General features: G+C 44.3%; 1 protein-coding gene across 1 annotated transcript in view; it reads left to right on the plus strand.

Moving 5' to 3' along the window:
* Positions 1-9,723, plus strand: part of HELLS (helicase, lymphoid specific) — a 53,190-nt gene extending 43,467 nt beyond the window's left edge. The window contains exon 22 of the mRNA XM_066239569.1: positions 4,936-9,723. Within this exon, the coding sequence (XP_066095666.1) occupies positions 4,936-5,030 (95 nt within the window). The 3' untranslated portion in view covers positions 5,031-9,723. The remainder of the gene's footprint in view (positions 1-4,935) is intronic.
* Positions 9,724-16,124: the final 6,401 nt, after the last annotated feature.

Here is a 16,124-nt window from a genome sequence, read left to right on the forward strand (position 1 = left end):
AACTCTTTACAACTGAGACATGACTGCAGATGGGAGGGAGAAGGGAGAGAAGTGGAGAGGCAGATGGTTTCTTCTCCTGTGAGCCCTGACCTGGTATCGAACCCAGGACATCACAGGCCTGGCTGCCACTGTCAGTGGTACTGGCCAGGGCCAGCAGGCTGATCTTACTATAGTTTCCTATCACCCTTCTGTTTAACCTGATGATTTTAGCATTCACTGATGATGATTGTTTTGAAACTTGACTTGCTTAAGGATTAGAAAACTGATTATTATTATTTTTTTTACCATTTCTTTATTGTCTAGAATTACTTATTCAGAACTTTTCCTTCGTGGCAGCTCTGTTTCCACCAAGGTTATAGGTTCAATCCCCCGTCAGGGCACTTAGAAGAATCAACCAATGTATGCCTAAATAAATGGAACGACAGATGTTTCTCTTTCTCTTTTTTCTGTCCCTTCATCTATCCTGAAAAACAATTTTTAAAAAAAGGAAGTCTTTAAAAAACACTTTGTTTACTCAATCTATTCATGTGAGGCAGGACAAATTGCCTTTTTTTTTTTTTTTTTTACAATTTTTAGAATAACGATCCCTATAGTGGTGTTCACAAATGTAATATTTAAATCTCATCATCTAATCATTTTATAATGTATTGTTGGTATCTGTGTTTTTGATTGTTTATCTGGATTATATCTGTTTGGTAGAAATACTCTATAATGATGTGCTACTGGCCAGCTTTTCCAAACTCTTTGTTCAGCAATATTATATTGGTATCTTGATTTGTTGTTGATAGGAATATTTGAGACCGTGGAAACAGGCAAAATCTATTACCCAGAGCCCTTAGGGGCAAGGTAGTAGAAATAATTGTGAAACATTCATCAGCAAACTTGTGTAGTTTCATGATATCTTTAGTTTTAAATATCTCTTTTTGAGATTGTGTTTGTCTTATTATGAGTAGAAAAAATTATTTACATATTCTAGAGTAAGTCCTTTAATCAGATATGTTTTGTAACTATTTTTTACCAGTCTGTGGCTTCATCTTTGTACTTTATTAATAAGTGCCTTTTCAAGGGCAAAAGTTTTTAATTTGAATGTACTTCTTGTTTACCTTTTTTCTATGTAATCTCTTGATTTTGGTATTGTCTTAATGTAATCTTTGCTGAATCCAAGGCCATGTTTTCTTTAAGAGGTAGTAGTTTATCCTGACCAGGTGGTGGCGCAGTGCATAGAGCATCAGACTGGGATGCAGAGAACACAGGGTGGAAATCCCGAGGTTGCTGACTTGAATGCGGCTTATCTGGTTTGAGCAAAGCTCACCAGCTTGAGCTCAAGGTTGCGGCCGTGAACAAGGGGTCACTCGCACTGCTGGAGTCCCATGGTCAAGGCACATATGAGAAAACAGTCAATGAACAACTCATTTGCTGCAACAAAGAACTGAAGCTTCTCATCTCTCTCTCTTCCTGTCTGTCCCTCTCTCTGTCTCTGTCACACACACACACATACACACACTCACACACAAAGAGGTATAGTTTAAACTCTTACATTTGAGTTTTATGTTTATTTTCATTTTATTTGTATATTTATATTAGGTAATGAGGCATATTTTCAACAGTAATATTTTTAAAATCTGTTTTTATTTTTATATGCATTTTAATATTCAGATAGTTCATGAAAATACATGAGAAAGAAATACCATTATGGGAAAACCTTAAATATATTATGAAATAAAAATTAGAGGAATATAAGTTATAAAAGGATAATGTAACATTTCAAAATTATAATTCACATTAGCTGAATAAAAGAATAATACTGAAAACCCACTTAATACAACATCATAATCACCCTCAGTGTTTGAAACAGGCATAGATAAGAATGTTCTTTCCCTAATAAAATGCATTCATCTATGAAATTACTACCAAAATTAACATTCAAGGGCAACAACTCATAGTATTGTATAGTATACACAAAATCTCTTAACTAATGCTATCAAAAATAGATTGGAGGAATAAGAATAGAAAGTTCAAATTGCTTATATTGTCAGATGGTTTAATTATTTGTAGAAAGTCTGAGAAAATATAGAAGTTTTTAGAATAGAATTTTAAGAAGGTTGCTTAGAATAGAAATTAATATTATGTGTGTCCACAATAATGGTTTAGAAAATAAGATCTTAAAATAGCTACAAAACTAACATGAGTAGAATGAAATATCACAATTTCTTTAAGGCCGTATAGAAGAATATGAACAGAATGGCTGAATAAACGTACATATTTAACCAAATTCATGGAAATGAATGTTAAATATTAAAAAATAAGTCAATTTTTCTTGTTTTGATTTTCTCATTAAAATCCAATATGGCCTGACCTGTGGTGGCGCAGTGGATAAAGCGTCGACCTGGAAATGCTGAGGTTGCTGGTTCGAAACCCTGGGCTTGCCTGATCAAGGCACATATGGGAGTTGATGCTTCCTGCTCCTCCCCCTTCTCTCTCTCTGTCTCTCTCTCTCTCTTCTCTCTCTCTCCTTTCTAAAGTGAATAAATAAAAAAAAAAAATTAAAAAAAAAAAAATCCAATATGGCTTTTTAAAGAACTATGGACAGGCTGTCTTAAACTTTTTATGAAAGAATAAAGGAATAAAAGCCAAGAAAATTCTGAAGAGAACAAAATAGAACATACCAGGTATTAAGTAAGACTTAATTAAAAAGTCATAAAAATGGAGAATTAGCATACGTTAAATTAATTGGTGGTATGGGAAATCTAGAAACTCAACCACACTCCTTTGGAAAATTAAAAAATGACAGAAATAGCATTTTCAACTTAGAAGAGTGGAAGTGTTTCTTATTTAGTGTGTAATGCGGGGACAGTTTATAAAAATCAGCCTAGGGGCCTGGCCTGTGGTGGCATAGTGGATAAAGCGTCTACCTGGACTGCTGATTGAAGAGAGGGAGAGGAGAGAATGAGAAGCATCAGCTTGTTCTACTTAGTAGTTCCATTTAGTTGTACACTCATTGGTTGCTTCTTGCATGTACCCTAATCCAGGTTCAAATCTGTGACCTCAGCTTGCCATGAACGTCAGTCTATCCATTATGCCATCTGGCCAGCGTCTGAAAGCAAAACTTTTTACTTTTTTTTTTTTTTTTGAGCAGGAGAGAGATGAGAAGAATCAATCTGTAGTAGTTGTGGCACTTTAGTTGTTCATTGATTGCTGTCTCAAACGTGCCTTGACTGGGGCACCAGCTGAGCCAGTGACCTTGGAATTTTGAACCTGGGTTCTCAGCGTCCCAATTTGATATTCTATTCACTTTGCCACCACCTGGTCAGGCCAGAACGTTTTACTTGAAAGATAGAAAAGTATATGTATGACTTCATTTTAGGAGAAGATATCTTTACTAAGGTAACTCACAGACTAAAATAAATTGATAGCTTTTATTCCAATAATTTAAAGCCTTCTATAAAAGTAATACAATAAACAGTCTGACAAGGCAGTGGCACAGTGGGTAGATTGTTGAACTGGGATGTGGAGGACCCGGGTTAGAAACTCCGAGGTTGCTGGCCTGAGCAAGTGGTCACTTGGTCTGCTCTAGCCCCCAGTCATGCACATATGAGAAAGCAATCAATGAACAACTAAGGTGTCGCAACAAAGAATTGATGCTTCTCATCTCTATCCCTTCCTCCTGTCTTTCCCCTGTTTTCCCTGTCTCTGATTCTCTCTCTCTGTCAAAAAGAAAAGAGTAATTCAATAAACAGATAAGGGACAAACCACAAACATTTGTAACGCATAACAAATAGAAAGTGTTTTTCATATGTAAATAAAACTGAACCTGACAAATGGACAACATGAGCAGGCAGTTAGTTAGCTGGGGAGGAGAAATGGCCATGGAACACTTACAAAGATGGTTCGGCCTTCCAAGAAATCAGGGTGATGACATAGAATCAAACCAGTAGAGATGGACAGAAATATAAAAGATCACATTGGCAATGGGAATGTCATTTTGACCCTAACTATAATTGCACTTTTTATTTTTTATTTTCTTTTGTATTTTTCTGAAGTTGGAAACGGGGAGGCAGTCAGACAGACTCCCGCATGCGCCCAACTGGGATCCACCTGGCATACCCACCAGGGGGTGATGCTCCATTGCAACCAGAGCCATTTTAGCGCCTGAGGCAGAGGCCATAGAGCCATCCTCAGTGCCCGGGCAAACTTTGCTCCAGTGGAGCCTTGGCTGCAGGAGGGGAAGAGAGAGACAGAGAGGAAGGAGAGGGGGAGGGGTGGAGAAGCAGATGGGCGCTTTTCCTGTGTGCCCTGGCCAGGAATCGAACCCGGGACTTCTTCATGCCAGGCTGACGCTCTACCACTGAGCTAACTGGCCAGGGCCTGATTGCGCTTTTTAAAAAAATACAGTTCTGAGAACACAGTTCAAATGGATATTGTTTATTTCTCTGTATTGTGTATTTTAACTTTAGAAGAATTTTAATTGGCAAACTATTTTTGTTTGTGTGTACTCTGGAGGCCAGTTCCAGCTGTGGTAAGAGAATAGTAAATTCTGGCCTGACCTGTGGTGGCGCAGTGGATAAAGCGTCAACCTGGAATGCTGAGGTCGCCGGTTCAAAACCCTGGGCTTGCCTGGTCAAGGCACATATGGGAGTTGATGCTTCCTGCTCCTCCCTCCCCCTTCTCTCTCTCTCTCTCTCTCTCTCTCTCTCTCTCTCTCACTCTCCCTCCGCTCTAAAAATTAATAAAACTAAAAAAAAAAAAAAAAAAAAAAAGAATAGTAAATTCTATTGCTTCTGTACTATTACCTGTTAGTGACTAAGGAATAAAAGGCCCATGTTTCTGTGGGTAGCTGAGTCACATCTCGTAACATATTGGACATCTTTCTAAATACTCCTGTTTAGGTTCTTAACACTTAAAAAGTAACTAATTGTTTTAATATTTTTCTCTTAGATCAAATGACTGCATCAGGACCAATTAAAGAGAAGATGGGGATTTTCAAGATACTAGAAAACTCTGAAGATTCCAGTCCTGACTGCTTGTTTTAAATTGGAGATAAAGAATATCTTTTAATGATTCTTGTTTACATTTAGATTTACTTATTCTGGTGTTAACATCCAGATTGTTCACTTTACTTTTTGATTATATCACTTCACAAAATGTAACATTGCAATATAATTATTAGTTTATGAGCCTTATTAAGAACAAAGAAGTGTTGAGTTTAAATTTACAGTTAATTTTTCATACTCAGTAGTATTTCTGGGTACATCCTGATGTGTACTTAACCACTGCCAGATTTATACAGTCTTCCTGTGGAAGTTGAATGTCTTTCCCCCCCTCATTTCCCTTCATTAGCAGGACAGTGTGTGGGTTTTGGTACTTCATTTATGGAGTAGGCTTTTAATGGGGGAAAGATTGGGGTTGTGCTTTCTGTTTAAATAAGAAATTGTTTGATTTTAGGTTCTATTTGTATAAAATGGTTTACCAAATAAATGAAGATTATAAGATAATCTTATTAATTTTTCTTTTTCCTAGAGAGAATGGCTCAAATGAAATAATAGCTAAAGTCTTTTTTTTTTTTGTATTTTTGTGAAGCTAGAAACGGGGAGAGACAGTCAGACTCCCGCATGCACCCGACCGGGATCCACCCGGCATGCCCACCAGGGGGCGACGCTCTGCCCCGACCAGAGCCACTCTAGCGCCTGGGGCAGAGGCCAAGGAGCCATCCCCAGCGCCCGGGCCATCTTTGCTCCAATGGAACCTCGGCTGCAGGAGGGGAAGAGAGAGACAGAGAGGAAGGAGAGGGGGGTGGAGAAGCAGATGGGTGCTTCTCCTGTGTGCCCTGGCCAGGAATCGAACCCGGGACTTTGGACGCCAGGCCGACGCTTTACCACTGAGCCAACGGGCCAGGGCCAATAGCTAAAGTCTTGACAGGCATTGCTATTCTTTTTTTTTTTTTCCTTTGTGACAGAGAGAGTCAGAGAGAGGGACAGATATGGACACAGGAAGGGAGAGAGATGAGAAACATCAGTTCTTTATTGCAGCTTCTTAGTTGTTTATTGGTTGACTTCTAATATGTGCCTTGACCGGGGGGCCACAGCAGACCAGTGAGCCCTTGCTCAAGCCAGTGACCTTGGTCTCAAGCAGGTGAGCCTTGCTCAAATCAGATGTGCCCATGTTCAAGCTGGTGACCTCAGGGTTTAAATGCTGGTACATCTATGTCCCAATTCGATGCTCTGTCCACTGCGCCACCGCCTGGTCAGACGCTATTCATTATTTACCTGACTTGGTTTTATTTATTAAGATTATACATATGTCATATAAATATTCCAACTGAATATTCGGTGGGTTAATGCAGAGAAGGCTCTGCAATATACTGTAGGGTCTTTTTTTTTCCTTTTCCTTTTTTATTTTTCTGAAGCTGGAAACGGGGAGAGACAGACAGACTCTCGCATGCGCCCCTCTGGGGTCCACCTGGCACGCCCACCAGGGGGCGTCGCTCTGCCGCGACCAGAGCCACTCTAGCGCCTGGGGCAGAGGCCAAGGAGCCATCCCCAGCGACCGGGCCATCTTTGCTCTAATGGAGTCTTGGCTGCGGGAGTGGAAGAGAGAGACAGAGAGGAAGGAGGGATGGGGGTGGAGAAGCAAATGGGTGCTTCTCCTATGTGCCCTGGCTGGGAATCGAACCCGGGTCCCCCGCACACCAGGCTGACGCTCTACCGCTGAGCCAACCGGCCAGGGCCTACTGTAGGGTCTTAACAAGAGACCAGAAATCGGAAGTAGCAATATGTCATGCAAAACCAGTACAGAACAAGAAAGATGAGACCCTTAAATTTTACAATGGGGGTGAGCGTGGCAAGGAGGCATTAAAAACTACTAGAAAAAACAAGACCTAAGAATATAAATACTGCAAAATTCATGATAGAGGAACATAAAATGATAACAGTTTAAATCCAGTATATAATAGAGGGCTATGAAGAAGAGAACCGAATGCTCCCTGAACCATACATTTCTGTGTAGGATTTTCTTTCTTGGAAAAATATTATTCTTGCCACCATGTGTATTTAAATGTAGATCAGATTATCTCAGCCTCGGGTTAATGGAACTGGAATCCAGAGGAAAAACCAGTTTGAGAGAACATTCAAAGAAAAGAATAGACTGCATAGCAGGTGTGTGTATGTTTTAACTGGAAATGTTTACCAATCATAGTTACTTGAATAGTCATCGGAACCTTGGCTGGTTGCTTAGTGGTTTTAAATTTTTCTTTAAGTCTTTCCTCTCACATTCTCCCAAATGAGCATGTAACAGTAGGTTCAGCTCTGTCCTCACATCTGTGACACCACCTCCCTTTCTGCCTTGCTCCTTGTTGGTACTAACACGATGAGATCAGAAAGGACTTGACGGTTACTACCACTGCGTCTCTGTAAGCCCGCCAGCGTATCTGACCACGTATCTTTCCCGTTGCTGTGGACAGAGCTGTTCTAGCTAGATCCAACAGAAATACCTCATTTCTTTCTTTTATAGCAAACTCCTTCAAAAGTCTGTATTCACGTCTGTGTTTCTCTTCTTCTATTTTTTTTCTGGAACCCATTCCAGTCAGATTTTCATCCTTTGTTAATCTATTGGAATTGTTCTTTCTTAGGTTTCCAGTTAGCTCTATGATCTCATTTCACTCGATATTTCAGCAACATTTGTGTACTGTTGTTTAATCTTTTCCAGCCTCTCATTTAATCTGTTTTGCTCACCAAGTAAGAGCATGCTCAGTCACCTGGCCTGTGGCAGCACAGTGGATAGTGTCTGGAATGCTGATGTCACCAGTTCGACACTGGGCTTGCCCAGGCAGGCCACATACAAGCAAACAATGAACAACTAAAGTGAAGGAACTGTGCGTTGAGACTTCACCTCCTGTAAATGTCAATAAATAAAGAACATGTTTGGGACATGAAGGAGGAATAACGTTCCAAAGAAAGAACCAGGTAAACACTGAATACTCCATTTCCTAACAATTATAGGAAAAGTGAAAGACCTCACTGTGGATTCATTTATCAAGTATGTACTGGACAGAAAAGATGAGGGAAAACACCTGGATGCATTATAGATAGCATGAAAAGCAAAGAGAAGACCCTGGCCAGTTTCTCAGAGGTAGAGCATCAGCCCCGCATGTGGAAGTCCCGGTTTTCATAACCAGTTTTCACAAGCAGCTGTCTGCTTCTCCCCCCTTTCCCTTCTTTTTTTCTCTTTCCCTCTTGCAGCCATGGCTGGTATGAGCAATTTGGCCCCGGGCGCTGGGATGGCTGGGTGGGAGCAGCAGTCTCAGATTCACAGAACATCGCGCCCTAGTGGGCCCCCCCAGTGGGCTTGCTGGGTGTATCCCCGGCAGGGCACATACCAGAGTCTGCCTCCCCTCTTCAAAAAGAAAAGCAAAGGGAAACCTAGAACTTTATATTCCTTTGTGGTTTTATATTTTTAATAAAGAGTTTATTGATTTTTAGGGAAAGGTGGAGGCGAGGAACGGGAAGCATAAATTTGTATGTGCCTTGAGGGCAAGCACAGGGTTTCAAACTGGTGACAGCATTCCAGGTTGGCATTTTATCTGCCACCACAGGTCGGACTAATTAGAAGTGATTGAAGCTCTGGCATGTTGGCTCAGTGGTAGAGCTTTGGCCCAGCATGTGGAAGTCCTCACATGACCACCATGGTCACTGGCTTGAACCCAAAAGTCGATGGCTTGAGTTAGGGGTGACTTGCTCTGCTGTAGCCCCTAGTCAAGGCACATATGTGAAAGCAATCAATGAACAACTAAGGTGCTACAACGAAGAATTCATGCTTCTCTCCCAGTCTGTCCTTATCTGTTCCTGTCTCCAACTCTGTCCAAAAAATAAATAAATAAATAAATAAATAAATAAATAAATAAATAAATAAATAAATAAAAGGTCAACCTGGAACTGATTTGAATCCCTGGGCTTCCCTGGCCAAGGCACATAAGCAATCAATGAACAACTAAAGGGAAACAACTATGAGCTGATACTTCTTCCTCCCCCCACCCCCAACCTCTGTAAAATCAAATAAATTGTTTTTCAAAAACTTCAAGATTTTATTTACTGATTTTAGAGAGGTTGAGAATGGGAGGGGAGTGAGAAGCATCAACTCATAGTTGCTTCTTTATGTGCCTTGAACTGACAAGACCAGGGTTTTGAACTGGCAATGCCAGCAGCAATCAAGGTCGATGCTTTATCCACTATGCCATCACTAGTCAGACAATAAATAAAACATTTTTAAAAATCACTGCTTATGCCTCACCTTTCAGTGCACAGTGGATAGAATGTTGACCCAAATGCAGTGCTCACTGGTTTGGAACCGAGGTCACTGGCTCAAGTTGCCAGTCACCATGAGAATAAAATACACAGCTAAGTGGGCAACGAATTCATGCTTCTCACTTTCTCAAAAAAAAAAAAAAAAAAAAGGAATAACTGATTAAAGTGGATCACAGAATACTGAATCATAGCACACATTCAGTAAATATCAGAGCTTGCTTGAGCTGAATGTTTGCTTGCAGAGAAGCGTACAAGACAAAGGGGATACAAGGTCCAGCCTCAACTCTACCACCTGCAGACACTGTCCTTAGTCTGAATATTACATTTCCAAGGCCCAGATTTCCTCATTCTTAAAATGGGAATAATTTTACTTTAGGCGAAGATAATTAGGAGCAGCAGAAGGGATATGATGGATGTGAAAACTTTCTGCTAATTGTCAGAATCCTGTAAACATGAGGAATAAAACATTTTGTAACTGGAGTCTTGACATTTATTGCTAAAAGAGCTTAGAAATAACTGCAGTAATCAAAGAATAAATATGATGGTACGTTTACAGAATATGTGTACAATCATTACTATTAGTGTTCTACCAGTGTATATCACTTCAACATCTGGATCCTCATGACCACTGTATGTCCCTTGATCACATCTGCACGTTTTGCTGGTTTGTACTGTGGGTCCGTTCAGTAAAAGTTCCTATCTTCCATCCTCCACAGGACCCATACTTGTGGTTCTGTCTAAAAATCTCCCTTCCTGCCCAATAAAGTCAACTAAAAAAATGTATTATGCCAATAGAAGACATTGTTCATTAAAATGCAAATGAATTTAGATTAAAGGGATGAAGATCAAAGGGCTTTTTTTTTTTTTGGCCAGGAGTTCTGAATCTTAAAGAAATAAATTCTGGACATTTTATTTCCTGATTTGATTGAAACAATACTGGATTGGACACTGTAATAATGTAATGCTGGTAGTTGAGGCCGGGCAGGTTCACATTGGATTTGGGCCGATGGTAGAGGAGCTGCAGACCCAGGAGTCATTGGGCCGTTCCCGCTTAATAGAGTCTTGCAACAGCAGATGAGCAAACAGGCAGGAAAAACTGGCTCTAATGGCCTCAGGCAAACGACCAGCAAAATTACGCCTCAGTGGTGGGCAGGCAATCTCAATTCACAATCCACCCTGAGAGCAACCACCCACAGCCTTACAGAGACTATACACGTGTGGCACTGCCACGTGCTCATGCACTAATCAGGCAAAGTATAAACTAGCAAGCTTAACACAGCTGTTTCCCCAACAGTCCACCCCTTTAGGGTTGCTCACCTCCCAATCTACATGACAGGTATCTTCCACGATGGTCCCTGTGTGAGGCGTGAGGTACATTACGTAAACAGACCATAGCAACAGCACAAGTTATACATTAATTACAAAGGTGCTCTTTACAATGTCTCCCTGAGCACTCTGCCCACGGTGATAACTGGAGGCCTATCTCTAGCCCCCTACCCCATGGTATGTGGGGGGGCCTGTATAGTCCAGGGTTGTGTCCATTGAAGAAAGTGTCCTATTTCCCATAAGTTCTGCCACATGGCCTAGCCCATAGATCCACTGGTTAATGTGCCAAGTAGTAATCCAAAGGGTCAGTCAATGATAGCTCAGTTGTTGGTGCAAATCACAGAGATGAAAGTTCATTACAGGCAAGTAGTCATACAGCTTTTTCTACCCATTGGCTGCTTTGGCCTGTGCCTGTGTCCGTCCAAATAGTCCCAGTGACCAGATGGTAGGCTATGGCCATTCACGTGGCAGGTTGGCCACTGGCAGAACCATCAGTATACCAGGCATCCTCAGGGATGGGCAGCTGCCCCTTCTGGTAGGGACTGACTTTAGGATCTGCCTCCTGATCCCCAGCTGCACTGGACTCTAAGGCCATATAGTGGCTGGACCCAAGACTTCCTGCAGTTCTGGCCTCAAGGGGCTGGTGCTAAGAGCACAGTGTTGTTGCAAGTATGAACCTCACTTGGCCAGGGTGGAGGTTTGGGCCATACCACTACATGGTTTGGTTGCCCAGTCTCACCCATCCTGCAACAGGGTATGTTGTCTTGACCATAACTGGAGTTGTGGTTGTAATACTCTCAGTGGCCAGGAGGGCAGCATACACAGCTGCCAACTGTTTCTCCACTAATGAGTAAGGGACTTCAGTGCCTTTTCACAGTTGGGACCAAAACCCAATACGTTGCCATAAGCACTGTCTGTTGCCACAAACCCCTTCCAAACCCCTCAGAGGTTACATGAACATCCAGCTCACAGGGCCTGGCAGGATCAAACACATTCAAGGCCTATGCTACCTTGACAGCTCTCTTAGCTGCTGCAGGCACACCTATTATCTTCTAATGCCAACACCTGCTGCACATTAGAAGTGGATCAGTGGATTGCCAATTTCACATGGGCTCTCCAGTCCCCCACCCATCCCCATTGGACTGGTTCCTAGGCTTTCCCCCTGTTCAAATTAGAATAATGGGTGTTGGGGGTCTTCCTCTCCCTCAGTTGCTCCATTATATAATCTTGTAACTGTGCCACCTGCACACCAATCATTTTATTGGTAGCTGCTGGGGCCATTCATCTCAGCAGCTGGAAACTCTGTTATGGTTTAAACTGCCGCCAAAGCTCCAAAATAACTTTATTTGACTTGCCATCTAATTTCTCCCTATCTCCCTCGGCTGCAATCAAATCTACCCACATCTGTGTTCAGGTAACCTTAACAGGCCAATTTCTCTTGTTAATTGTGGGGGGGAGGGAGGGCTATGCACTGATGGGATGCCCACATAGGGGCCCAAGATAGCCACTAGTGACCCAAAAAGGGCTGACAGGGCACCACAGAGAATAAGAGCCCTCATCTCTACCATAAACACTTCCTCATCTGGCCCACGGGACCTCAGGTTGAACACATTCTTCATACCCAGTTCCTGGAGGACTTGCTGTAGCTCCGCATAAGACTGCCACTGACTCACTGCTCCTGGCAAGTCTCGAACATTCTGCCAGACTGTACGAATGGCAACCATCACCCATTCTAATAAGGCGTGGTTTCCTTGGCTGTCATGGCAGTTCTTTTTTTTTTTTTTTTTTTTTTTTCATTTTTCTGAAGCTGCAAACAGGGAGAGACAGTCAGACAGACTCCCGCATGCACCCGACCGGGATCCACCCTGCACACCCACCATGGGGCGACGCTCTGCCCACCAGGGGGCGATGCTCTGCCCCTCTGGGGCGTCGCCATGTTGCGACCAGAGCCACTTTAGCGCCTGAGGTAGAGGCCACAGAGCCATCCCCAGCGCCCGGGCCATCTTTGCTCCAATGGAGCCTTGGCTGCAGGAGGGGAAGAGAGAGACAGAGAGGAAAGCGCGGCGGAGGGGTGGAGAAGCAAATGGGCGCTTCTCCTGTGTGCCCTGGCCGGGAATCGAACCCGGGTCCTCCGCACGCTAGGCTGACGCTCTACCGCTGAGCCAACCGGCCAGGGCAGTCATGGCAGTTCTAAAGACACTGCCTCGAGGAGGAGTGCATGGTAATGGCAGCCAATTTCTCCATCTCTGTTCTGGAGAGCATGATGCCATTCATCCCTATGTCCCACAATGTCAGTAGCCAGTCTGCCAGGGGCTCAGTGGGTTTCTGCCTGAATTGAGCCCCCAACTCCAGCAGCTCTACCTGCATTAGGGCAGACACCACATGGTGCTCAACTACCTGCGGAAGGGGTTGTGCCTGCAGCTGAGACACTCTTGAGTGCTGGGTTTTTACCTTCTGGGTAACGACCGGCCAGGCTCTGAGTCTGCAGGCAGCAGTTTCATCCCAAACCTCCTCCTCAGAGGAGTCAGAAACGACTACAACTTCTGACTCACGGCCACTCCACCTGCTGGGATGCAGCTCCTTTTTCAGCACCTACTTTAGTTCCTGCGGCTGCCGGCTCTTGGCCTGAAGCTAAAGCTCAAGCTCTAGATCCTGCAGTTGTTCCTCTAACAACTATCGCACCAAAGTTCAGATTCTAGGGCAAACTGGAGCTCACTCACCTGTAACTCCTTCTCCAGTGATTGTTTCCATTCCAGACGTCACTGGTGCTCAGCCTGCCTCTCACACTGCAGCTCTCGAACCCTGTCGGTTTCCTTCTCCAGCAACTGTTGCAGTTCCTGCTGCTGCTGTTGGCACTCGGTCTGCAGCTCACCCTGGGGGTCTGAAAACCAGGTGACCTCTCGCACAGAGCGTTCAGTTTCTTCTCAGATAGGTGTAAAAAACACCCAGCCCTCAGCTCCCAAAAGGAGCCACAGGGTACAGCCACTCCTCTATGCCACCCCTCAAGGTTGTTGGTGGCTCCATACCAATTTAATACAATTCCTGCCCACTACACCAGATTTAATGCTGGTGGATGAGGCCAGACAGGTTCACATTGGACTCAGGCAGATGGTAGAGAAATTGCATTGGGCCATTCTGTTTAACAGTCTCACAATGGTGGAGGAGCAAACAGGCAGAGGAAAACCACTTCTCATGGGCTCAGGGAAAGAAACAGCAAAATTGCCCCTCGCAGTGGTGGGCAGGCATTCGCAATCCACCATCTTCCCTGAGGGCAGCACCCCTAGCCTTACACAGACTATACAGACGTGGCACTGACTCATGCTCACGCACTAATCAGGCCAAGTACAAGCAAACAAGGCTCACACAGCTGTTTTCCCAACAAATATAAAACTTTCTGAAACTTTTAGCCTAGTGGAAAGTCTTTTGTCTGTTTAGTGAATGTGTTAGGATTGCATAAGTACTCACGCCATGGCTGAAACCGGTTCATAAATCCAGAAGGCCAAACTTAGAAGGAGCTTCTCTTGTTGAGGCAGAACCTGCAGATCTGGGCCCTTAGCTGGAGTTACAGACACACCTGACTTCAAATGTATCAAGAGAGGGTGTGGCTGTATTGTATGTGGACACGTGTCCGCTTGGGTTCAGGATCCTGTGGACCCGTGTGGAAAATCAAAAGCATCTGTTCAGGTAGACAGTGCTTGAAACAACAATAGCTGCATTTTGCAAATGTGTGAGAATTTCCCCATCAGAATCCTGACTTCAGTTGTGGGTCTGTGGACTCCTCCTGGGCCCTCTGCCTGGGGCTCAGCTCTAGGCTTGCTTTCGCTGCCACACTCCCAGCCTGAGCCACTTTGTATCTGACTGGATGAGGGGGCTGGGTTATGGGTTCTAGGTCATGGGGTGAGCCAAGCCCTTGCCCTGAGCCTGGGAGGAAGGGAGGCTCCCCACCCCTGTAGCAGAGTCCTATTTCTCACACTACCCTCTGACTCTTCCCATGCTCTCTGGACAAACCCCAATCACTGTAACCTAAAACCTCAGTTCCCAAACCTACCTGTGTGGGGCCTAAGAGGATGCTGCAGGGTGCCGTTGAGTATGTATGCCCTTTCTCACCTCCCTTTCCTCCCACTGGAAACTTGTGGCAGCAGAACTGCATGACAGTTCTTTGAGTTCCTTTTTTTTTTTCTGAAGCTGGAAACCGGGAGAGACAGTCAGACAGACTCTCGCATGCGCCCGACTGGGATCCACCACGCCCACCAGGGGGTGATGCTCTGCCCCTTTGGGGCGTCGCTCTTCCACGACCAGAGCCACTCTAGCGCCTGGGGCAGAGGCCAAGGAGCCATCCCCAGCGCCCGGGCCATCCTTGCTCCAATGGAGCCTTGGCTGCAGGAGGGGAAGAGAGAGACAGAGAGGAAGGAGGAGGTGGGGGTGGAGAAGCAAATGGGCGCTTCTCCTATGTGACCTGGCCTGAAATCGAACCCGGGTCCCCCGCACGCCAGGTTGACGCTCTACCGCTGAGCCAACCGGCCAGGGCCTTTGAGCTCCTTTTAAGTCCCATTTGCCTCAGCCCCAGCGGCCCAGACAGGGGACGTGCCAGCCTTCAACTCTGGTCTGGGCAGCCCTGGGAACCATGTCTCATTTGTCCCTGCTGCCAAGGAGAGACACCAAGGGATTGGTGGCCAGTGCTCTCGAGCACACAGCTGCGGGCACTCCCCCCCCGGGCAGGGCACAGAGCAGCATCAACCCTGGGACTTCCAGGTTTTAGAGAAGCCACCAGGCCAGCCCAGCTGAGGCGGGCTTGGTCTGACTCAAGTCCTGAGAAAGCAATTGCCTGCTATGAGTGACCTGGGGTCAGTCTCCTGGGAGCAGCTATGAAGTTAGTTGGACTGGGCTTTGGGGAGCAGGATAACCAGACTCCCGTCTGACCAGGATGAGATGCCCAGGTCACATCTCTTCTCCCACTGGATATGGGGCTACAAGTCCAAGCTGCAGCCTAGTCCTCCACCCCAGTACTTCATGAAGGTGTCGCCTTATTAGATTTGACCGACCTGACCTCCAGCAGAGCATCCCAGAAGATCACAGACTTATAGGGCACAAGGGACAATTTTTTCAGGACAAGTTCCTGGTTTTCTAAATGAAACTAATCAAAAAATACATTGAATGTACACCTGAAACTAATATAAATGACATGAGATTGTATATCGAGTATTCTTAAATTTAAAATATATTTATATTTAAAAAGTAAAATAAAAAAACCTGACCTGTGGTTGCACAGTGGACAGAGCATCTATCTGGAACACTGAGGTCACTGGTTTGAAACCCTAGGCTGCCTGGTCAAGGCACGTAGAAGAAATCAGTGAACTAAAATGAAGCAACTATGAGTTTGTGCTCCTTTCTCTCTCTCTTTGTCTCTCCCCGCTCTAAGAATCAATAAAATAAAATTAAAAATAAAATAAAATTTCTCTCCCTTGTGCATCATCATTCCATTATTTCTGACAATGACAGGCC

This window comes from Saccopteryx bilineata, chromosome 7 (genome assembly GCF_036850765.1).
Source record: "Saccopteryx bilineata isolate mSacBil1 chromosome 7, mSacBil1_pri_phased_curated, whole genome shotgun sequence".
Classification (NCBI taxonomy): domain Eukaryota; kingdom Metazoa; phylum Chordata; class Mammalia; order Chiroptera; family Emballonuridae; genus Saccopteryx; species Saccopteryx bilineata.